At 38.0% G+C, this 25,349-nt stretch overlaps 3 protein-coding genes across 10 annotated transcripts in view; 2 read left to right on the top strand and 1 right to left on the bottom strand.

The window, feature by feature from the left end:
* The window catches only part of LOC133517040 (gamma-aminobutyric acid receptor alpha-like), a 76,282-nt gene extending 72,659 nt beyond the window's left edge, over nucleotides 1-3,623 (top strand). The window contains exon 11 of the mRNA XM_061850164.1: nucleotides 2,387-3,623. Within this exon, the coding sequence (XP_061706148.1) occupies nucleotides 2,387-2,415 (29 nt within the window). The 3' untranslated portion in view covers nucleotides 2,416-3,623. The remainder of the gene's footprint in view (nucleotides 1-2,386) is intronic.
* Nucleotides 3,624-5,231: 1,608 nt separating this feature from the next.
* LOC133517036 (adenylate cyclase type 9-like) lies at nucleotides 5,232-20,567 on the bottom strand. The gene is made up of 8 exons (XM_061850152.1): nucleotides 20,440-20,567; nucleotides 19,513-19,871; nucleotides 18,364-19,379; nucleotides 17,254-17,508; nucleotides 16,661-17,002; nucleotides 13,253-13,629; nucleotides 12,170-12,334; nucleotides 5,232-8,914 (listed from the first exon to the last, which is right to left on the bottom strand). The coding sequence occupies exons 2-8, from the start codon at nucleotides 19,797-19,799 to the stop codon at nucleotides 7,103-7,105; spliced, it is 4,254 nt and encodes a 1,417-aa protein (XP_061706136.1). The 5' UTR covers nucleotides 19,800-19,871; nucleotides 20,440-20,567; the 3' UTR covers nucleotides 5,232-7,102.
* A 4,339-nt stretch (nucleotides 20,568-24,906) lies between these two features.
* The window catches only part of LOC133517037 (probable phosphorylase b kinase regulatory subunit alpha), a 36,031-nt gene continuing 35,588 nt past the window's right edge, over nucleotides 24,907-25,349 (top strand). For 4 of the 8 annotated variants that reach the window (XM_061850155.1, XM_061850153.1, XM_061850156.1 and 1 more), the window contains exon 1: nucleotides 24,907-25,263. In XM_061850155.1, coding sequence (XP_061706139.1) covers nucleotides 25,005-25,263 — 259 coding nt within the window. In that variant the 5' untranslated portion in view covers nucleotides 24,907-25,004. The remainder of the gene's footprint in view (nucleotides 25,264-25,349) is intronic. The other 4 variants (XM_061850157.1, XM_061850158.1, XM_061850160.1 and 1 more) reach the window with 2 other exon arrangements.

Here is a 25,349-nt window from a genome sequence, read left to right as displayed (position 1 = left end):
TTCAGCATAATTTATTATAGGTTTTTAGGTTTCGTTTTTTTTTTAAGAATTATTTATTTATTGTTATCAAATTTTGAAAAAAAGGAAAACCTATTAATTTAGTTTTTTCATTGTCTCAATAACATACTACAAAATCCTGGAGAATGGAAAATATTTAGAAGTGGAAAAACGTTTTATCTTTTTGTATGGACAATCATGTGCTTTATACTTCCCTCTTAAAGCTTATGACCGTAGCAAACGACCACGGCTATGCTTTGAATATTTTTGTGAATATTGAATATACACAATGGGAATCCGACCGATGTTAAAAGTGTATTCTTGACCGCATGTTTAGAAAGTAAAATGTCATAAGTACAACGTTTTCTAAAATCGGTCTTGTCGCATGTTTAGAAACTAAAATGTCATACGAAGTTTTCTAAAATCGGTCTTGTTAAAGATAATGACAATTCTTGTGAAAATTCGTTTTTGTAATAACTCAGTGAAAAACGCCTTTATGGCTGCGACAACGCCAGCACTATGTGGCCTTACTAAGACACATTAAAGTTTTAAAGTAAACTCGCAAAATTTTTGTGCAAATAAAAAAAAACTACTATTTATTCGGTGTAAAGTTTTTTTTTGCCAACATGTAAAAATAAATAACGTGTCGTGGGCAGAAAACACAATACAATACAATACAAATCCTCTTTATTGCACAACCTCTGAAAATAATGTACATGGAAACACATAAAAAACGCATAGGTACACACACACTTTTTTTTTGCCGAATTTGATCAAAATACAAATAATTTTTTTTGCTCCTTAAGACAGGAATACGTGGTTAAAATCTGACGGGTTTCTCGTTCATACAGTGTAATTGTATACACTGTATGAACGTAATTCAATAAATTATGTTACATTGTATTTCTTTATGTAAAAGAATTAAATATACGCTATTTTCTGTGTGATTATTTCAGATGTTTTTTTTCTTTTTAAATTTTCAGTAGTCGAGTTTTAGTTTTTGAGGATATTTTTTGTATTTTACCTTTTCCAACTAACTTTGTCTTGTCTATTAACTACTTAGTGAGGTCACAAGTTTTACAAATAAAATGTTATACAAAGCTTTTAATAAAAAAAGTTGGACATGATTTGAAAGCTTATTTTATACTGATAAAAATGCAATATTTTTTTTTATGTAAAGCTCGTCTTTATTTACTACTTGTTTACTTTGGGATTGTCGTTAGATGCGAATACACGCGAAATAAAATAAAATATAACTTCTTTTTCGAATATTGCATATGTTTGAACCCGGATCCGTCCTTAAACTACGTCCAAAAGAGAGGTATGGGCATTGTGATGGGCAGAACAGCGGATGACATTCCAGATCTAGAGCAGAGCCCAACTGGGGAAGTACCTCCACCTTACAGAAAACCGCAACCAAATAAGACTAGACCCTACTCATAGTGTTGTGTTCCTGCCGGTGAGTAAGGTTGGCAGAGCTCAATGAGAGTGCGGAGTGTCAGGGTCGTCAACGCGCATGTAACTCCTCTAGAGTTGCAGACGTACATAGGCTACGGAGACTGCTTACCATCAGGCGGGCCATATGCTTGTTTGCCACCGACGTAGTATAAAAAATGAATACTTAATGCAAAACTGTATCTATATTTTTTTTATCAGTAAAAATCTTTGTGATAGAACTTATGACCTGACTAAGTGATGTTGATCATAAATTGGGGCGGCAAATTTCTGATCGGCCCCGGGCGGCAAACACATACGCTACGCCGCTGTAAACATGTACCAAAGCTACGAAAAGACCGTAAAAGTAAGGGTACCTATTTCAAATAGTAAAAAATATTAGATGTTTAAGGAAATTCAATATCACCTACGTAGCTGGCAAGTATCGTAATTAAAAATAATAACAATAGGTGTACTTATATTGAGAATGTCTACTTACTTTTCCTGTCTATCGGAAGAGCAAAAACGATATTTTTTACTAGTTTTGTCGTGTTTGCATCCATCCACTTAACTTGCTTAAATAATTAAGGTGTAATCGGGCAATCCCGGAAATTGACTATTCCCGAAAATCATTTTCAGTTCTGATATTCCGTTGTAATGAATCCCTTATGGGAAATGTCCACCACTTTTTTCTTGTTTCGGAATTACCCGAATACACCTCACTTATATACATATATTTTATGTAGAATGTATGTGTGAAAAATTCAGATATCATAACTTATATAATTATACATTTACTGTGATCGTTTCAACAAATGGGATTAAAATTGTTACCTAATTACAATTATAATAATAATATGTATGACGATAATATGTCAAATGTAATTTTCCACTATAATGTAAAGATAAGAGAAATAAATGACGTACCTAATATTAAATTATTTTATTTTTCCAGATACGTTCCGATCTTCCGGTGCGAAGTAGCACGTGTTGTATTGTAGGTCATTTCGGTTTGGTAACAATAGAATATTGGTAGCATCCAGTGAAAGGAAATAAAAGTGGGTAGAATCAAGCTGGAGCTATATAAACTAATTACAGGCATAGATACACCTCATGTGATTGTATGTGCAGTTTCATTACAATCCAACACGTAGTTTTAAAATGAGAAGGAAACTCCGTTTGTATGGGAAGGTGAAATTCGGCTGAGCTTGCTGCGGACTCTTAAATGGAATAATTTACACTAACTGTAGCTTTAAGTACTCGAACAAGACGTTCAATACAGTCATAAGAGCCAGCAAAGTCATTGAAAGTATCTTTCGTAGAGAGAAATTAAGGCTCTCAATTAATAACAAGACTGGTTGATCAAACAGGCTCTTTAATTACCGCGGTGGCAGCTGTGTTGTCTCAAACTTGGCGCCATGAATATTAGAGGAACAAAATATATAAAGCAAAACAATTAACTTTATCATAGCGGATGCTTATGTTGACATTGCCCAATGAGTTACATTCCGCTTAGGTCCGCGTTAATTAAAAAGTGAAAGAGATTTTCAACGTTTTTAGGGTCCCGTAGTCAACTAGGAACCCTTATAGTTTCGCCATGTCCGTCTGTCTGTCTGTGTCTGTCTGTCCGAGGCTTTACTCCGTAATGGTTAGTGCTAGAAAGCTATAAATAAAATAAAAATTGTTTATTTCGGACCATTAAAAAAATCCATAGCGATATTAGTAAAAATCTTAACAGCTATCTTATTCTCTATGTTAATTAACTACAAACTAATCCATACCTTACCACCTCACCAAGAGGCTTTACCCTACTTATCCCTCCCAATCACCACACCGACCCAGTATTTAGTGAGCAGGCAGTAGTCTCTCGGCCAACGTCCTCAGCATGCTGTTGTTGCTACCGCGCACACGTTTCAGCAGAGAGGCAATTCGTTTGCGCCTAATTGCAAAGAAGTCATCTGCCCTTGCCTCTGCGAACATGCCAGAGGCACTGCAGTGCTTTGGTCGCTTCAGCAGCATTCTGAGGATGTTGTTGTACTGCACACGTATCGTGTTATATGCCTTTTGTGTAAACCTCACCCACATGCTGCACGTGTAAAACGACTGGCAATAAGCCTTGAACAGTGTTATCTTTACTTCCTGTGTACAGCGTGCAAACCTGCGGGCGAGCATATTTCCTCGTACTGCCAACGCTCTCCTCTCTATAATTTGGCATGGATATATAAACCAATAAAGCCGACAAAGTCGTACAATAAAACCTTTTTTTTTTTAGGGTACCTTCCCTTCACGTAAAGTTTTTCTTCCTTCAACCATACAGTGTGAGGTATTGTTGGAAAGGTCTTTCAAAACTAATAGGGGTCTTCAACAAACATTTTTTGATCAAGTGAATATATTCGGAGATTTTGTCCCCCAAAAGTCCAAAAGATATGAAAATAATCGTAGAAATAGAACTTAAGAAAGACATTAAATGAAAACTATAGCGGACATGATCAGTTTAGCTGTTATTGAGTTATCGCAAAAAGTCTCCCCTTCATAGTAAAAAGACGTACATTTTTTCTCAATCTATTTTTATTTAATATTTAATTTCTCTAAAACAATTTCATTGGCTGTATGAGTAATGCTGTTGACTATTGGCAGTTTTAAAACGAAAGAGTAAAAAAAATAAAAAGTAAGCAATCCCGGGTACTTTATATTCATATTCGTTTTCAACACACTTGCTTAAAACGACCTTTTCATTGCACCGATTTTTCGCTCATAATCCTAGATATTAAACACGTGTGCTTTTTCAGTATATTATAACACTCGTGCTTTTTTCATAATATTATCCGACTGAGTTAAGAAGCTAACTGATTGCTCATAATATGCATGGAAACGGAGCCTTCTTAATTTGGTTGAGTAATACATTTTTTTAAACCAACTATTAGGTTTCAAATGTTAGTTCAAAGAGGTTTTATCACACCAAACATAATTTATAGATTAAATTATCTCGTAAATTACATTAATGAAATAACATAACATTTTATCGATTTGATCTCCATCCGTCGAATAAAAGTACGAAAATATTAGCTTTTTTTACATTTTTTTTTTATTGGCTGTTTGTCGATTTCATTCGCGCCTTTGTCTTGCGCGCACATTAGAATCGTGCGTAAAAAAAATTTCATTTTCCGTATTTGTCATAAAATTGGAATAGTTTTGCATGTTTTTAGTTTATACATATATTGACGAAAATGTAATTTTCAAGCATTGAAAATAAAGAACACATAAAATTGACGCTGCCAGTAGTAATACTAATAGAGGCAAGAGCCGAGAAAGATAGCGTTTTACTATCAAAATCGGGTAAAAAATAATTGGCGGCATATGAAACTTTTATTCAATGGAAAATCAGCAAAACGTCCAGTCTTGGAAAACGTGTTGGTAGCTTACTTCAATGAACTGGCGAATAAGTGCCTACAAGTCCAGCACGCTTTGGTGCAACTATTCGATGTTAAAAATTTTAAAATTGCATCATGTGCGAAATATATACTGTATTAGTAAAAATATTATTTCCTTCACATTTGGATACCTACCATTCCTCATTCACTGTAAATAACAGGCAAAACACGCAGACACTGTAACTATAGCGGATGAAATAGATTTTTTTGAGTAATAAAAAAATATTCGAATATTCGAAAACTTTGCGGCCGAATATTCGAATATCAAAACAAGTCGAATATTCGAATAATCGATTTGCAAGCCCTATTCGTAATAGGTAATGAAAGGTAAGGTGGTGATGAAAGGTGGTGGATAAGTAATACGAAAGATTAAATTTAATATTTTATTATTGTACGTTGTTTTACTGAAAAAGGTAGGGATTAGGTATCATGTATATAAAGAAAAATGTTTTCCTTAAATATTATAGTCATATATATCGATTTTCACGTATCACAAGAAGGTTTCTATTTATAAATATACCAGTACATCTTCGAATTTGTACTGTATAAAGAGCAAATATATTACCAAAGAGGTAAGATTTAAAGAGAGCTAATTGCGTCTAATAATCCAGTTTTGGTCCAACATTCAGTAAAAATTCCCCTCTGAAAAAATCCTTCTTTAAATACTTCGTTTCCCTAGAAAATATATATTCGAAGGCAATATCATAAATACAAGTGGAATGTACAGTCAAGGCTTTCATCATAAGTTTAAATAATTCTTACAAGGTATGTAATGAGAAGACACGCGGTTGTAAAATTTTCGCATTAGAATATCTTTTGCGAGCAATATAGTACATAAGTACAAGTACAGCTCATCGTATCTGACATATACAATCACACAAAAAACTCATTAACGAAGACACAAATCGTCTTCAGACGTAAATACAATTTTATGTTTATGTAGACAATAAACGCAGCAACCCTATACATTAGTAAATTGCGCTAGTTGATTGTAATATATTAATCACTACTAAGTTACTTGAATAATCGTATTATTGGATATAAAGAACAGTACATGCTTCTACTTTTGAAATAGGGCGCACCAAAGCTGAGGCATTACACATTGACGGATAATTTGCTACTCATTTTACAATATTACTCTGTAAGCTATAGGAAAACATTAGCTTCGGAACGCAGTACTCGTACATTTACAAAAACTGTCTAAATCGGATTTAAGTATGATATTACGATACATCGACACGGCTAACAAAGTCATAAACATAAGTCAGGTTTCACCCACAACCCATACCATTTCGTTGCCTTTGTATTACGCATTCGTAGTTAACACGATTTTCATCTTATCAATTCGAATCATTACAAATCATTTAGCTACCCTTTGGAAGAATCTTTAATATTCCTCATTAATAATTACATAATTAACTACGGTCAAATACATATAAGACGGATAAATAATATTTAGTCACATAATACAGTTCAATGAAATTTCATAGTGGACTAGAGCACTGGTTACAGATTAGAGAATGCGGCAAGGAGATTTGTTTTACACCACATAAACATGCGTCACACACGCTGCCATTCGACACGCTAAAAGCTAGAACCTGCACACGATCCTGCTTGCCTGCTGAAGTGAGAAACAAACATAGTCATTAGTAAGATTACCATCTCGCTCTAGCAGGGCTACCTCCCGCTATAGCAGGACTGCAAGCAGGGTAGTGAGTGCTAGGTTTAAGCCAAATAACAATAAATTAATATCCTTTATATATTTGGAGTATTTCTTTAAGCCATTATATCACTTTTGTAATGCACACAATAAATAAGCGGGCCATACACAGGCTTCTAAAACAAAAGTTCTTTCTTCTGTCCCCAAAAGTTAAGCATACTGGAGCCTTCTTTCTGGTTGAGAGCTGTACGATCAAACCGACGTAACTTTGGCCTGTACCAAAATTATAGATAATGGTTTCAACGATATTCAGAACTTGCAGGAACAGATTCAATCCAATCAAATTTTTTTTAATACTACGTCTGTAGCAAACAAGCATACGGCCCGCCTGATGGTAAGCAGTCTCCGTAGCCTTTGTACGCCTGCAACTCCAGAGGAATTCAATTAGAACCTAAATAAGTGTATGACCCAAGCATCTCTTAAACTGTAACCTCATTACGTTAGTTACGTAGTAACAAATATACATATAATTAAATCACAGATTCTACTTTCCATTATAAATAATTTGTTTCATCTAGAGTTATTTTTTTCTGACTAAGAGATATACGTTCATATCGTCTTTGCCTTTGACGTACACGCTGCCGCGCTGTTCGAACTCGTAGATGGGTGACAAGACGGGGATGCACGCCTCGCCCACTTGGATACGCTTCACGACTCCCGTCGAGTCCATCCGAGACGCGATGTTCACCGCGTCGCCCCAAATGTCATAGTACAATTTGGTTGTGCCGATAACCCCAGCCGTAACATCCCCAAAGTTATACCCGATCCGAAGAATGAAATCGAACTCTAGCAAATCTTGATTAAAATTGTCCACAACTTTCTGCATTTCTAAAGCAAAGTCCATCAGCTGGTAGAGATGATCGTGTGAGCCGCGGGAAGAGTGCCTCAAGTCTGGATTGAGTCCGCTAGCCGCCATAAACGTGCTTCCGATAGTTTTGATTTTTTCTACGTGCTGAAACTCCGGTCTCTCTAATAGCTCGTCGAAATCCGCGATTAACTCGTTCAGAACTCTAAGGTATTCCTTTCCCTTTAAGTACGACTCGTCGTACATTTCATTGAAATTGACTATGCTAGCGAAGATAATACCGACGTCCTTGTGGTTTTCAGAATACTTGGCGGTGTTCTTGAGCTGGTCGGCGACGTGGCGCGGGATGATGTTGTGTAGGAGCCAGTCCGCTTGGTTTCGCATGTTCTGGACCCTCTGCTTATCCCGGTTGGCTACAACGTTGCTGTAGAAACTGAGACGGTAGCTGATCTCAAACTCTCTATTGAGAAACCATACCAGCATCAGCAGCAAAACTATGTCTAAATAAAGCTCCGTTAAATGCATCTTGTGCAGCGTGCCTTCGCCTGTCTCGGTACTGTTGTTCTCTAGCCAGTCGTCAGAATAGTCATTGGTCGCGTTTAATGAGTTATTATAAGTAGCGGCTAGTATTGAAGGCCGCATAATATCAGCGTCTAAATATTGAGTATTTACTTCGTGACACCCGAGTACGGCGAGGAACAGGAACAGGCCAGCATATACAGTCACCAAAGTGTTCTTCACCAGCCAGTTCATTTGGGTAAAATTACAGAAGTGGACTATGCTAATGCACAGCAAATACACGTAGAAGGACTGCTCGCCCTTCAAAATGGGCATCGTCGTGTAATTACAGGAGAAATTTATTAAAATAGCCAGAATCGGCAGGCTAATTAGCAGCCCGCCCGATACATGCCACGGAAACCAATCCGTTAATTGCCTAAATACCTTCACGGACCGCTGGATGGTGTCCGTGACGGGAGGGTTCCCTTTCGTCTTCCATTTCAAGTAGTGTCGGTAGACGCAGCAGGATATTGTAACAGCCTCTATGACATTGAAGAGCACGAACCACCCGATCCACTGTCTCCACGCGTGATACAAAACGAATATCGAAACGGAAACGGCTAAAAAGATTATAGCAGAAACAAGAATATCTAAAGCGGTGTTAAATCTTGAAGTGGTCAGAGTCGGAGGGAAATCCTCACAGTCATCGCTTCGGTGCGCTTTGTCGCGATATTGCGCCTCTATCTCTGGCGCCTTGAAGAAGAGAGTGAATCTATTGAGGGGCGGTTGGACGAAGTAGTTGATGCCCGACCTGGCGTTGTCCTGGACGCAGCGGATGAGCTGCAGGTCGGACTGCTTGCGCAGCTTCTGCAGGGACTGCACCTGCTGGTCGTTGAGGGGCGGCGGCAGGCGCGTGCGCGAGGACGGCTCGTTGAGCGAGGACTGCGACGACGTGTAGTAGCCTGACACGCGGTGCTGCATCATGTCTACCTGCGACACCGCTATCGCCGTGTGGTTCAGGGCAAATATCTGAAATTTAAATACAAACTGATTCTCATCTCTCAACATGTTTTTCTATTTGTTTTAATTTGGACTATATATTTTGGAGGCTTGGAAATATTTAAGTTAAATATAACATCGTTATTAACAGACATAGAAGTTTTTGTGGCAAAATAAAGTGATTGACAAAATCAAATATCGACATGTCTACTATCGATGTTACCGTAGCGTTATAGATATTTTTAACATTGTATAAAAAGATACCTACCGCGAAATACACAACACGTTCGACACGTTGATACACCCATTGGTAGGTTTCTTATATTTTGACACTGTATTCTACAGTTTACGTTTTTATTTTTAAAAACTTAATATATATAATAAAGAAATTATGGTCGGATCGGTAATTGATTTGCATTCTTGAAATTTCCCGGTAAATTACAGCAAGTAGAATTTCCATATTTTAATTATTAATCTATGACTGACTTATCGATGTTATTATTTGTCGATGTTTCATTTTCTCAAGAACTCGTTTTTGCCACAAAAACTTCTATGTCTGGTTATTAAATTAAGATTTAAACGATTAACATTTTTAATAAAGACTTAATATCAGTGTTGGCCGTAACGTTAATGCAATTGACCAGTAACCATTACAAATTGAACCATAAACTCTAACCGTCCGTTACGGCCAGCATGCAACCAAGCTGGCTGGATGAGTTGTTCTAGATTCTAAAAAGAAGAATAAGGTATTAAAGACAACAAATACGACACAGTTAATCCGGCCAGATATCTAGATCTCGATCTAGATGTTTTATAAGAATTTTCAACCTACAACAATCAAATATCCTCATTCTAGGCCAGAGTATTTTTTTTTATCAGTAGTCCATCTTTAAATAAAAGCCCGCTATATAGGATTGGAAGTATTGTAATGATTTTATCCAATCTTAAAAGGATCTTTTTGCACCGTTAACATAGTGCACTGATAGGTAATTTAGTTATACATATACCCGTCAGCGTAACCTATGACATTAAAATACTTTTTTCCGTTTATCATTCTCGTAAAGTTTGTTTTTATGGATGTGCGTAGGCTGCACAAAAGATATGTTTATGCTCTAGTTTATGAAAGTGGAGCAAAGCATGCAAGAATTAAAACAAATCCAATATTAGGCGCTCCCGTACTATTTTAACAGAAATGCCCGTTTGCCAGTAGCGCCCTGCTTGTTAACAGCTGTTGGCAGATTTCACGTAACGCCCCGGACACGAAATGCTTGACGATGACACCGATCGCTATACATTCGTTAAGAGGGAAATATACCACGTGATCGTCGTTTTTCCACTTCTAAATAATTTCCATTCTCCATGATTTTTTAGTATGTTGTTCGGCGGGTGGCAGCGTTCGGCAAACTTCGTTTCAAGGTGTTTCGGTCACACGATATAAAGCTTCCTACTAAAATAGCTGTATACATGGCTATTGTCCTGCCGAATCTCTTGTATGCCTCAGAAACGTGGTGCCTGTATCGTAAGCATATTCGCTCATTAGACAGCTTTCATCTGAGATGCCTAGGCGAAATTATGGGCGTCCATTGGTCTGACCGTGTTAGAAACACAGAGATCCTTAGGCGTGCCGATGTCGCTGGAATACAGGCCTACCTAATGAGACGACAACTACGATGGTGCGGTCACTTCTCCCGCATGTACCAAGACCGAGTCGCGTAACGCATCTTCTACTGCGAACTGCAAGATGGAAAGCGCAAACAAGGCGGCCAGTTCTTGCTGTTCAAAGATGTGTTGAAGCGGCATATGAAAAGAGCTCATATAGAGCCAACGAAATGGGAGAGTCTAGCCAGTGACAGTGTGGCATATTGTGCAGACGCAGTTGCGTTAGTTTGAAGCTAGGCGGCACACAGAACTCGACTCTAAGCGTGACGAGCTGAAGGCCAGACCACCTGTGGCCATACTTTACAATTATGTCGGAGGGGACATTTGCAGCAAAAATTGGCTATATCAGTCACCTGAGAGCGCACCAGCGACGCTCTCAGCGGTAGAACGCAGTCTCTGTGGTTGGAAACATCTAGGAGATGATGATGAGGCGGGTCCACACAGAGCGAGAATACGCGCGACGCAATTTCCTCGCGCACAAAACGCCCAGTGTAGACGAGCGAGCGTGACCTTGGCCGAGCCGCTCGGTTTCGGTTTTTCAATATGCTCACAGGCGCCTCAGACGTTTACAGCGCGCCAGTGTAGACGTATTTGCTGATGGTGCGCCTGGTTATTTTGATCGTATCTACTTACGTTAAAAGTTGTCAAACCGTGATAACGTTGGAAAAAATTCATAATAATGAGTGTCGCAAATTGTCGTGTCCTTCTTTTCAACCTCATATTCTTTTGAATTGCTTTAAATAGCAAAATAAAGGAAATGCAATCCACTGCACTCATTACGTGCGGCGCCATTTTGAACAGCTGACTGAGTGACGCCATCTTGCCGAGCAAATTAGCTCGAGTGAGGCAAAAGTTACACGAGCACGCGGCCGCGCGGGGCCGGCCAGGCGTTTGCCGCGCGAGGAAATTTCCTCGCGAGGCTGCTCGCTCTGTGTGGACCGGCCCGCCTATTGACACAATAAAAACTAGGTTTATAGATTTTCCTTTTTTTTTCAAAATTTGCAATACAATTTTTTTTTAAAGCGAAACCTATAAACCTAGAATATATTATGCTGAAGCTATCGACATCAAAATCAAAGTGATTTGTTAAGATTTATTCTTCCCTCTTTAAGATGCGGGTACGGGTGTCCGCTAGCTGGCGCGCTTACACGAAGCGGGTAAGTGAGTTAAATAGCAGTGCGACGGATTTTACCTACAATGCACCCGCGCCAGCGCGAACGCGGTAATTAATTAAACTTGCTACGCGAGATTGAAATATCAAGCGGCATAAAAAGGGTAAAACCTTTCAGACTGATGATATACTTACAGCCTAAACTGTTGCCAGTGACGTCGCTAGTTATTTTATTCTAAAATTATACTTCCAAGTTATTTAGGATAACGATATACAACTGAAATTACATACAATAAGACACGTTTTCGTGTTTTTTTTCCTGTCTCTATCAAGCCAACTTTGACCTAGTATAGTAAGGTTTTGGCTAGAGTCTGCCTTACAAATATAATCTAGTTTCTGTGTTGTAACGATTGAATGTGTAATAATTCGATATAACAACTATAATTTCGCGTTAGGCCTCTCTTAAAACAATGGTATAGCGTGGCCCTCGGGTAAGAGCGAGTTTAAATGATTACCTGCTGCTGTATGCTGGAGCGGCGGCTGGTGCTCCGTATGCCGCTGTCCTTGCGGCTGTTGACGGACGGGCACAGGCTGACGGAGTCGTCCTGCCGCTTGCGCACGCACGCGCGCAGCTCCCCTTGCGTGGCCAGCGTCGAGCTGCGCGCGCGACACACGGGGATCTAAAACATACACCTTTTCTTTTTCACTCTTTTTGTATTTTTTCATTTCGTAGATCGATTTTCTACTCTAACAGGCAAGCGCAAGCGAAGCTTGCACTCACGATATTTTTTTAAGTTTGTCAATAAATAACCACGGCCAGTTTACAGCACGAGTTGCTAAGCGGGCCAGATGCCCCTCGGTTACACAAAACCATCTGTCACCGTTAAAACGTTCGCTAAATTTTATTGCAAGAGAAATTTCCTGAACAACGTTCATTGGTCTGTCAAGTGTGGTAAGTGCAACTTTTCCTGAAGATAGCAGCCTTAGCAGCAAAGTTGCGCTCAGATCATTTAGAACACCTCACCCGCATAGCTACTTGGGCTCCGAAATGTACTTCGAACAGAAAATATTCGTCGTACAAAACAGATTTTCCGCTCTGACACTATGGCTCATTTGTCTATAGAGTTGGCGAATAAAATACGCATCTCACAGACTCCCAGCCCAGCTTCATTACACTTACAAGACAAGAGGAGAGCGATACAAGCGCTTGGCAATATCAAATACGAATTGTTTACGTAGGTACTCGTTGCTACTATGAATATCGTTGATTTTTACTCCCTTTGCGAATGTTTCATAATCCAGTGGCGTATTCGCATCAAACGACAATAACGACAACTAAACAAGTACATAGTAAATAAAGTCCCGATCGAAAATTTAAACGAATTATTTTGATCAGTATAAAACAAGCTTTCAAATCATGGCTAACTTTTTTTTATTAAAAGCGTTGTATTACATTTTATCAGTCAAAACCTGTTGTGACAGAACTTATATGACCTGACTGAGTATGTATTATGTACCGATATAAGCAAAAGTACCTAAGAGAACCAATTGTTAAAAAATCAGCTGTTTGAGTGCAGTAACTGTCACGTTCAACTTACGTCAATATTAGTAGGCCTTCCGTACTGCGACCTATAGCTGCTACTTCTCGCGAAGGGCGACATGTTACTCCTTGACTGGCTCAGGTACGACCGGATATCGATGATCTCTTTCTCAAACGACACCATGTCGGGGTTCACAGGCGTGTTGAGCTTGCTGCTGGTCGGCCTGGCCTTGGTGTCCTGAGCCTCTATCACGATAGGCACTTGCTGGTAACCGTTGCTCGATGGCGCGTCGCCGCACGACAGTAGTTGAAGTGTTTTGTCGGCATCATTGAATGCTTGTTTCTTTATTGCGTGCAATGGGGTATCGGAATGTTTTCTTAAGAATTTCGACACCTTCCAATTCTTCAACTTACTTGCGTACTTGCCGTAACTTCCTAAAAAGATTTAAAGAAAATGTTTGTAGAACTTCCTAAAAAGATTTAAAGAAAATGTTTGTAGGTATACCCGACTGATTACATGCGTTAAGGTAATGCCGATTTTTTTTAATACCACGCCGATGGCAAACAAAAATACGACCCATCTGATGGTAAGCAGTCACAATAGCCTATGGATGCCTGCAACTCCAGAGGTGTTACATTTATGGAACAAAAAAAGACTAGCGGCTTTGTGAGCTGTAGATCTCGCGAGCATAGCTTAAAAGTCTTTAGGGGAAATAACATGTATTGACAAAATGACACAGTGGGCTTATTTCGAAATTGGCGGGCTGTAGTGAGTTTAACGACACAATTCTGCGAGATTCCCGGCATCATTGGCTCAGTCGCACCGAAGTAATGAGTGTGAACGTTTTTGGTGCCCACATAAGTTTATTTTATACAAGAGTTTTTTTTTTCAGTTTTTATGAGAATTATAAGTAGTAATTTGTTATTATTTAGCTAAATACCAATGATATTCATTAAATATAATTCTGAATGCGTCTTGTTTACAATTGGCCAAAATGACATAAGTACATACATATACACTGGACAAAACTAAATAGTCTATGCCATACAGAGGATGAAGAGAACTGTCCCTATAATAATTGCAATGAACTTTAAGCCCGGTGAAAACTGGTTATGATGTAAAAATTGTCCTCGTTGGGCTCATACTTCATGTGCTGATGTTCTAAAGAAGACCAAACATTTAAACTATGTCCTTAGAATTGTAGTATGCCATTATATCCATGCTATGGGACATGGGTTCGCATCGGCGGCCGGAGTCAACTGAATGAAGCGTGCGCGGGCGCCGCGCTATTTATGCAGCACTTGGAGCGAGACAAAAGACAGGGCGTGCTACTCTCACATGCGTAGTAGTAGTGATAGTCTCCGCGGCAGGGTAATCAATCAAGCGAAGAGCTGGCCATCACCAGCAGCACACACATCCACAGAAAGACATGGAATGACCTTCCTACATCGGTGGGGAGCGACCCGCTACAGCCTAAGCGTCGCAGTCTAACGGCGGACACGGCCACTCAGGGTAATCCTAAATTGCTGGATTTTGATCTACCCGACTTACGTGTTTGAAGATGAGAGAGAAGACATGTTTTTGCGATCGCTACAAACGCGATCTTAATCGAAGGGTAGAATAGATATTAATATTCTAGGATACCTATCTTTCTGTTTTTAGCAATATCGGAAATAGTATATATATATATATATATATATATATATATATATATATACGGCAGCGGTTCAATACAATTAATGTTCGTTATTCAACCGGCTATCATTGTTTCACTAATACTCACCCTGCCTGGACTCGCATAATGCTTAGTGTGTAATTTTACCCACAACTATATGGACCCAATGGTTTTCTTATTCCTGTATATTTTTCTGAATAAAACAATAATATTAATATTATTCCTATTCAATTAAAAGGCTGTGTTAGTGTTAGCCAATGAACTTATGATAAGTTTTATTAACTGAAAATAATTATAATTACTTTAAATAACGAGATATATGGTTCAAAAAACCAAACAGCATGTGTCATTTTGTCCGTACTTCCCCTATAAGGCAGAGGGAATATATATTCCACATGATTTTGAACTTTGTTTCAAAGTGATAGGGTTACATTTTGCATAATTTCTGACGACCTTATGCATTATAAAGGGTTAAAACTGATTAAATGTATGACACACGCCATTTTGAAAAAAAAAAACTGAAACGACAAAAAAACTATTTAATCATGGAGTCCGGTCACAAAATTTCACGAGATTTGGTTGAGAATTGCGACCTGTAGACGAGAACATCCGGACATACGAAAGCATTTAGCCCAAGCTAAAACGGAGACCTTCGCGAACGCTTCGCTCGATAAGCGTTTGTTTATTAAAATTGGTTCGGCTATAAAGATCTATTGATTTTTTTTATTTATATGCATACCAGCAGGCCCAAAGAAAACAGACATACAAACATTCTATATGTATAATACGTAATCGAAAATGCAGCCCTCTTTTTTCCTGTTCAGGTGATTAGGTAAATATGATGAAATTTGGGCATCGACTTAAATGTTTGACTTTATCCATAACGGCGGCATGTTATGACAACTAATTATCGAATGACCGCTTATCTTATTGACACCTGAACTGTTTGAACTCTCAGTTAGAATTTAAGCACGTGTTAACTCAACTTGATTGCATTGACAACGTGACGATCCGCCTCAGTAATGAATGTCATGATATACACAACCTTAATAGTTTAGCTTCATGCTCTACATTTGATGACATAATAAGTGTAACGATAGACTTGATCTCGAGCAGTTTATTCGCCATAATCTTCGTCCATGGACTTAGCGTGGAAACGTTTGAAGTCCTTCACCTCTATGTCACGCGCTATGATAGTGCGGATGCAAGCGTTTGCTAAATGGCAACATGGCTTTGTAAATTAGTAATTCTATATTTAACACTCTACACTCAAATCTCGTAAACAGCTTATCAATGAAATAAGTTCATTTTTCATCTTCTTAGTTCTATTTGTAGAATCACCTTTGGCGAGTCATCATATCTTATCAGGGCCTTATGCTGATAAAATGAATTTTCCCGGGTACAATTTATAAGATATATCTTGTTAGCTCTTCGCGTGAGATTTAGTCAGTGTCATGTCCATTCCAAGGATTTCCAAAAGAATTTAATAATTTAGCACGTTACTTTCGAATTTATAAAATCGGTATGGGAAAACACGCCAAGCACACGAAACCGATATACCTAATGACAATATTTACCGAATTGGTTCCGAAACATAATTTGAGTTTACCCGACTAGAATGATACGCTGTCACGATCACGCTGTGATAATATTATTCTATGACTGTATCGACCAATTTCAAATATGATTTATTATCTGAAATATGCCGAAAGCCGTCCATTACGCGTCTGGAAAATGAAAAATGTTTGAAAGGAAACTGAATAGACTAAAATAATATTCAGTCAACTTACCTACAGACGTAGGACTTTTAGATGAGCTGTCGGTTCCCTCCGGAAAGCCTTTCTCCCTTTTTTCATCCATTTCGTCGGAGTCCAATATACTGGGCAGCGAACTAGCCTTAGCACGGAAATGAAAGGGAGCTGGCGCCAGAAAGTTGTCCGATTTCCGAGCGTCATTGAAGCCTTGCGGAGATTGGGGAGAGCGCGGGGGTTGCATGAAAGAAAGGACGGACTGAGGGGATGCTGCGGGAGATATAATGAGGCGCAAGTTGACGGGGTTGGAGGGCGTGAGGCACTGCTCGTGGTCGTACGGGGAGCTCAGCTGGCGACCCTCTATGAAGTATGTTTTATGACCTGGATATATACAATAAGTTTTATCAAAATGATCAATTCAAAATGCATGAAATTTATGTCAAACTACCTACCAACCTACTATGCGGCTATTTTCAAAATATGAAAAGAGTAGCTGTTAAAACAATGAAGAATTGTGGCCCAGTTTAATCAGTGTGATAACCGTTATTAACATCGTAAAACTTTATCTTGACGCGACTATAATTAAGTCATCACAATGGAGACATTAAAATACACTTATGGGTAATAATTACCAAATACTTCGTCGCCTTCTTCGAGAACATACGAGCCTCCGAGAAACCTGGTTGTCTCTTCAGAGACATGTACTCGTCCGGGCTTGCCGGTGGACTCCATCTTGTTGGCGAAGGAGACGTCGTTGCTCCAGACGTCGAACTTGAACCGGCGGGTGCCCACGATCCCGCACAGCACCGTCCCTGTGTGCACGCCCACTCTCATGTTGATGCCCTCCCCGCGCTCTCTGTCGAATTCTTGGATCGCATCTATCATACCTACAAATTAATAACACGTTCACCTATCCATTTTTTACAACTACCAATGAAGTAAGTGGACTCAGTGGTACAAAGAAATCATGTAACCTTCTTGGACTAAAATCGGACTAATTGCTAATTCGAACTCTTAGGCTAGGTTCACACGGCGTAAATTGTTCCCGTGTATCGTATACCGTGTGTGAATACGCCATAGCGTAAAGCAAGGAGAATAAGTTGCATACGTTGAAAAATTCCGGTCTTTTCCATTAAATTTCAACTTTTTCACATTTTTTTTAAAACGTTCGCAACACACGACTGATACGACTGAGCAGTTACGTACAATATAGCAAGAGGGGCGGAATGAAATTGCGTCACACACTGTATTGTTTGGTGTATTGTGATGTAAAATAACTGCTATGTGGTAGAAAATATGATCATACGATCTTACCCTCCATCCGACCGGGTATACCTTATGTGTAATTATGAATGATATATACATTAATAGGCGGGTCCACACAGAGCGAACACGTCAACACTGGCTGGTTTGTGCGTGAGGAAATTGCCTCGCGCGTATGCTAGCTCTGTGTGGCCCCCAATTAAGTATGGTTTTTGGACGAATTATAAGTTTAGGGCGTCAAGCTTGCCCATAATTTGACAAAAAAACTGTATATAAGCTGTGCAAAACTGTACAAACGAATTAAAAGAATCGACATTAGTAGGTAGGTCATAATTCAAAAAATATGTGAGGCAGTATCTTACTAGATTAGTTAGCTCGCAGATCGGAAGTTTTACGCGTCAGTTTTCATTTTAGAACATACTAACAATACAACCACCTTGTTGTAAACAACCGTGTCATGTGTCAGTGATTATACATACCTAACCCCATCTCCACGCAGCATGTGGCGTGGTCCGGGCGCGGCTCCGGGCAACCCGACACACAATAATAACAGTCCCCTAATGTCGAGATCTTCTCACAGCCGTGTATCTGACACAGCTCGTCAAATTTCTCAAACAAATCATTCAGTATATTCACTAACTCTTCAGCACCTTTGTTACTGGACATTTTCGTAAAACCGACAATATCAGCAAATAAAATACTGACATTGTCCATACAGCTCATGTTAAATGGTCGGAACAGTGACTTAATATCTCCTGCTGCGGGGTTAGAAGGCCTTGCATTGAGTGGATCATGACGATTCTTCAGATTAGGCTCTGATTCTAAAACTTGCTCCTCCATCAGGCAGCTCGCGAGCTTTGGAGGCATCACTGAATGTATCATTTTCTCTTTCAACTGCTTTTCCATTTCTAGCTGCCTTCGCACCAACAAACTCTGACCTACTTTCATAAACGTACCGCGCATTCTGACAAATGTCATTAAATATATATGTATACCGATAATGTGCACACACAGCTGCAACAGGATCCTTACAAATAGCCCGGGACCTTGCCATTCTTGTTCGGTCAGGTGCAACACAATGTTCAACACTTCAAAAACAACTGAATATAAAATTCCAGTGATAACACAGGCAAACAGTGGTAGAGGTGTAAGTGTATATATAATTAACAGGATTTCAATGCACATGATGAAGTGTCCTGATTGGCTAATGTCGGCCGCGCGGGGAGGCAGTCCATGCGGCTGCACCTGTGTGGTGAGTGTCACAAGTGACAGGCTAAGAGTGCACAGCGCCAGGGCCATAACTAAGGATATCTTGAATGTATACCGCTTGTATACATTTGTGAATGTGACATACAACATAACAGATGTTATCAATAGGACTCCAGCAAATATAGAACACAGAAATGGCCATTTCACTGTCATACCATTCAAACCCAGGACCACAAAGTAGACAAACCATGATATAGAAAATATCAAAATGTATAAAAGTGCAAATCTGAAATTAAAAGAAAAACAACATTTTTGGTAAGACAACATTTAAAAATTAGCAGCTATAACATTTAGAAATGGGTTCTCATGCATTTTTTTTTTCATATTACCATAGTTTTAAATTTATATTTTAAACTCACCTGAATCTTAATCTTATTTGTCTAAAGGAACTATGTCTATATTGGCCTTCAAGTATCTTGGAATCAAATCTGGGATTCCACCATGTACCCGGGGCAGCCCTTTCAAAAGCGATGGGGATGGTGAGCCCACAACAGTTGGTTGTTGGGCTATTATGTGCAAGGTATGCCTGCACATGAGGCGCAAGTCTAATTTGAGCATCTTCCCCCTCTGAGCACTCTGCCTCATGCTTCAAGTCAGACTTCTCTGAGCCATCACTGCAGTTGACACACCCACTTGGGGCACTCATTGTGTATATTGCAAGTGTTTCATGCTATCCATTGTCCAATCATACCAGAGTAGGGCCTCCCCATATTGAAATCTACAAAATGATAACTGATTTTAGTAGACAAGTATTACCAGAGTGTACTCCAAAAAGTGAATATTTAGTCACATTTATTTTAATTTATAAGGTTGATTTTTCTTCTAAACATAAACCTAGATATATTATGTCCTTGTCCATAATTTGCAATTTTGAATATTGTAGGAGTGAGATGAGTAATGTAATGGGAACAAAAAGCACTCAATGTCAAATGTAAGTGAAGCCGGTCTTAATTCAGAACACATAACATGCGATAGTAACTAAATTACTCTGGTGCATCTAATTATAAAAGCTGACAAGATTTGTTTGTATAACATAAATAAAAAAACATAATTTGGACCTCATTATTTGAGAGTTTACAACCCTTTGAGAAAGATAGAACCGGTGAATATATTATGATGAGGAAAGAGATTATCAGTATTTACTACGATAATAATAACAAAATCGCTGTGACCAAAGTTAAGGCACCAAGTCGAATGCACAAAATCAAGGTTATCACTAAATTATACATAAACTCTTAAAAATGTAAGTCATAGAATTTCTATTCGTAAGCATAAAACAAACATACGTTTCAAATCCAGTCTATCATTTCACTTAATTAAAATCAGCAATGAAAAATAAGTCTCTTCACTAAAAGCTGAAAGTACTGAGAGTCTACGACCACAGACAAAATTTACTATTTTATCGAACTGACGTTGACATTTGCTTTTGCTACCGACACTGTTCCAGACAAGGTTTAGAATGCTCTGCGCTTTACAAATATGGATTCCAAACGATTAAATCCAAGGCCTGTCCAAAGAGTAGTCTGTGGTTTTCAGTAGAGTTGTGCTCGGTCTTTAAAAAGAGCGCTCCGATCTCGGTCAATCGGTCAAAGGAACTAGTTCGCTCTTTTAGTTCATTTAATTCAGGAGCAAATATCAATCAAATAAACAGAGCGAGAGCGTGAGCTAACGACTTTCTTGACCTTGACTCAGTCCGATCATTCGCTCCCGACCGATTTGTTACTAGGTACTGACGTACCGACTACGGGGGGCTTACCGCGAAAACCGAAATTCGCAAATTGCGGGGATCTTTCTCTTTTACTCTTACTAAGACGTAATTAGAGTGACAGAGAAAAATGCCCGCAATTGACGAACTTCGATTTTCCCGGTAGGAGCCCTGAACTAAAGGACCGAGACCGATTAAGAGCACTTAAGATGAACTAGTTCCTTTCGGTCCGTGGTGGGATTTCATTCCTTTTAGTTCTTCGGTCCTGACCGACTCAAGCCTTGTTTTCAGTAACTCGTTACGTTCCAATGTTTTGATTTTATCGATATTTTCCAGAACTTCTAGTTTATCCGTTTCTTTACACACTTATCCTGTTCATGAGATTCAGGTATTAATAAATTCACGTACTTAATCAGTAAATGTTAGAACTAGTACTTAAAGTATTAAAATATTAATAGAGCACCAACCTACTAAATTGTTTACGACTTGTAAACATAGCAGTTTTTCGTTATACAACGCTTCACGTCGACTTCGCACATTATCGTAATTATGAGCTTAAATAATAGTTTGGGGACCTCACTCAGTATAGTCATTATTAATATTATTTCAAATAAACCCCTTATTAAGCGCGAAGTATATGAACGAATGACATAAATTGACAACATACTTTTAGCTTTTTTTAAGCCATAGACAATTGGTGATACAACATGAAAATATCTGTCAACAAAATTTGGTTAGCCAGACTCTAGCTAGCTATCACGTTTCATGTGATACAGCCTGGTGACCAACTGGTGACAGTCAGACAGACAGACAGACAGTGGAGACTTAGTAATAGTTTTTAAGTTTTTACCCTTTAGGTACGAAACCCTAAAAATGTGACTTAATCAGCAAAAATGTGACTTTTAGGGAAACGAAACTTATGAATCCAGAGCCCTGGCAACACTGCCGCGAAGTCGCGCCGCATAGACATACAATTCGCGCCGCGATTCACGCGCATAGTGGAGGGGGCTTTACGTGTGTATGTCACGGACTTAGAAGATTAATTATTTTTATATCTCCATGGTGTATGTATGTATGTACATAGTTATGTCAAATTGTAAACTGTGACGTCACACAATTTTCAAAGAGCGTTTTGGGCGCGAAAGCATTTGTGTCATAATATATTTTGTTAATTTTACATATTTAAAGCCGTTTTAGGGTAAAAATAACGTATTACAAGCGTTTCAAAAAATTGGAAACAACCCTAATAGATGCCGAAATAAATAAATAAAAACATTTTTATCAAATATATATGTATTCAACAAAATAGACAAGAGCCATTAACATCATACTTGATCATAATTATATGTAATATAAAAATACAGGGAAATTGGTAAAAACTAAAAAGCAAGTTTGGATAGATTAGTAAAAATCTTAAAACATGGTTGTACTTACACTCTTAGACACATTACCACTCAAAAAATAATCCAAAAAAACTCTTAAATATTTAGGTATAAATAGCTAGTAGAAAATTAGAAGTACAAAAACCTATCAATCACTACAAAAAATGCACAAATTTATTGAGGCAAATGCATGACACATTACATTCTGATAATGACTCAGGGGCTCACATATTATTCTGTAGTTAAAGGCCAGACCATGGGATGATCAGATCAATTTGATCAGAAACCAAATTGGCGTCAATCTCCAATTTAATCGCCGATTTTAGATTTATGGTGATATTTGAGCGCTCTAAATTAAACAAAAATGCCCCCAAAAATTTATCACTAATATTGGTGAACCAAATTGGCTTTTGCGTAAACACCACCTGACCTGTTGAACTGGCTGATACAATAACTATATTTAACATACTTATATATTTTTGCTCAAGCATCACAGAATTTGTTGCAAGATTATATACCATACCTATATAATTATATTACCAATGAATCATGAATATACTCAACAATAGATTATATATTGCTTAGCTTTATGTCTAGCATTTATGATATATCATGAATTATATTCCTTCAAATGGCAGGTTTGGATCAGTAGTTGTTTAAGTCTATCAAATTTTTAATTACACTAATTGTTTAATTTTTGTCATTTGAACCAACCAGCAAATTTTCTCCTATAATAAAGTAACACAGATATTAATGCAATTAGACAACACTTTTTACAAAACATTGGCCATAAATTCTGGTAACTACAATATTTAACATTTATGTAAAATTTAATATTATAATTATTACAACCAATTATGAAGCTACTTGTTTATTTTACCTATTATCACAATACAATTTTAGTAATATCATAAAAGGAAGACAAAACATTGTAATATTGAGTCTGCAACATAACACCTACAGACCAAAATTATTTTCTAGTCTATTCAGTTTGAATTGATTAACATCAATAAGGCACAATTTGAAGCACCACAATAAATTCAAATTATGTTAGGGGTTATCCATTAATTACGTCAGACGTTTTTCGAGGTTTTTTGATCCCTCCTTGTCACAGTTGATCACATTTGGCAAAACCCTCCCCCCTGGTGTGATGACTCATTGGTGGTTTTTTTTTTTTTTTTCAACAAAACCAGCTAATCGAATTAGGTATTATTAATATATTATCAAAATATTTTTGATAACAGAAATATTAGGTAGTAGTTTTATAACACAGAACCAATTAGGAAAGAAAATTAAACGAATAAAAACTATGATCGTTCCAAAACTCCTTATTAAACTGTACAGCGAATAAAAAAAATTGGTAACTGATAAAGTTAAAGTGACATCACAAAGTTTGTGAATCCCCCCACCCCCTTGTCACAATATGTCACATTTTCTTTATCCCCTCCCTACCCCTAAACATGTGATGTAATTAATGGATGACCCCTTAACTAAATTAACAACTTAATATTCATATCATAGTATTTTGTTAACAATGAACACATGATTTCACAATTTATAACCAATGTAAATGTGTTAAACAAATAGTTGAATTAAACATTATTGCTTCTCCTTAATTTATAAAGCAGTGATTTTTAATCATACTACTTGTATTCAAAATGTTCTTCAAATTTAGTCATTATACATCCCATCAAGTAAAAAGTCCATCCTTTTATAATGCCTATTCTTCCAGGCTTCTTGTCCCCTCTTTATAGCCATGTAGCCCAGCACGGCAAACAAAGGAACTACAAGTATTGTTATTACAATAGGCATTATCATCCCTGGATGGCTGCCTGCCTTATTAGCCTGGGTTTTAGATGCCCCATCACTTATTCCAGGATGAGATGTTTTATCTGCAACTATGTTACTTTCTTCTTCATATTTTAAAACTGTGGGTTTATGAGGGGCCTTAGTTGATGATGGAGGAGGCACTTTTTTTGTTATATTTGTAAGCTTAGATTTGATACTACTTTTCTGAATAACAACAGATTTTGTTGAAATTTCCTTTGCGTCTGGAATTACCGGAGCACCTGTTCTGCCTACGACGTGTCCTTTGGTTTTAGTAGAAGTATCTCCAAATTCCTCGGACGGCATCTTGGATAATAGAATACCATCACTTTCTTTTAATAAAGATAGATTTCGCGGCGTAACTACAATATTACCACCACCTTCAATGGGCAAAGTCATTTCTTTCCTAGTGCTGTTGTCTACTTTTTGTAACAAGTTTTTAGGTGCACTTGTTGTGGTATTGTGGGCAGATTCGATTTCAGACATAGTCTCATTTATTCCTATGGCTGTAGGAATAAATAGGATAAGAAAACGTAAGCGACACAAAACCATTGTGGTAAACAAAAAATCCAAAAAACTTTGGGCTTAAAAGTTTTGATTTGAGTATATTCCATAAATGAGTTTTGCAGTTGCGTAGCGCGACGTTGATGCTCAACTAGACGTGTCAAGTGTCAAGGCAATGCAATGCATACCATAGTCAATGTCAAATTAATTTCAAAACAAAATGATATGAACAAATAACTTTGCTGGTATGTTGAGCGTTTACAGTATTAACTCGAACACTCTTAATGGTAACACATGACACATGGTAACGACCATTTGACATTTGACAATTGCGACTTTCAAATGACATAATCAAAATAGACGACAGACGATTTTGCAAAAATGCTGCGTTAAAGTTGCCTTTATTAACACGCAAGTGAATTAGTGGTCCACGATGAGGACTCGTAGTAATTCCGGAGTTCGTTTGGACTATTACCAAAGGGTAGTGCATAAGTTGATTTTAGATCACCAACAACCAGTTACTGGATTGTTCCCTGCGAGCCCAGACAATGATCATGCATGGATCAGGGACAACTTGTACTGTATATTAGCAGTATGGGGCCTGTCTATGGCCTTCAAAAAGATTGCAGATCAAGATGAAGACCGTGCCAAAACATATGAGTTGGAACAAAGCTGTGTTAAATTAATGAGAGGTACGAAACTTTGTTGCAGTTATTTTTCTTATTAATCTGCCACACATTTCATAGTAGTTACAATTTATTCACCCTTACAGTTTGAT

The sequence above is a fragment of the Cydia pomonella genome, chromosome 4, assembly GCF_033807575.1.
Source record: "Cydia pomonella isolate Wapato2018A chromosome 4, ilCydPomo1, whole genome shotgun sequence".
NCBI lineage: Eukaryota > Metazoa > Arthropoda > Insecta > Lepidoptera > Tortricidae > Cydia > Cydia pomonella.
The sequence above is the reverse complement of the archived record's forward strand: the minus strand, read 5'-3'. Positions and strand labels throughout refer to the sequence as shown.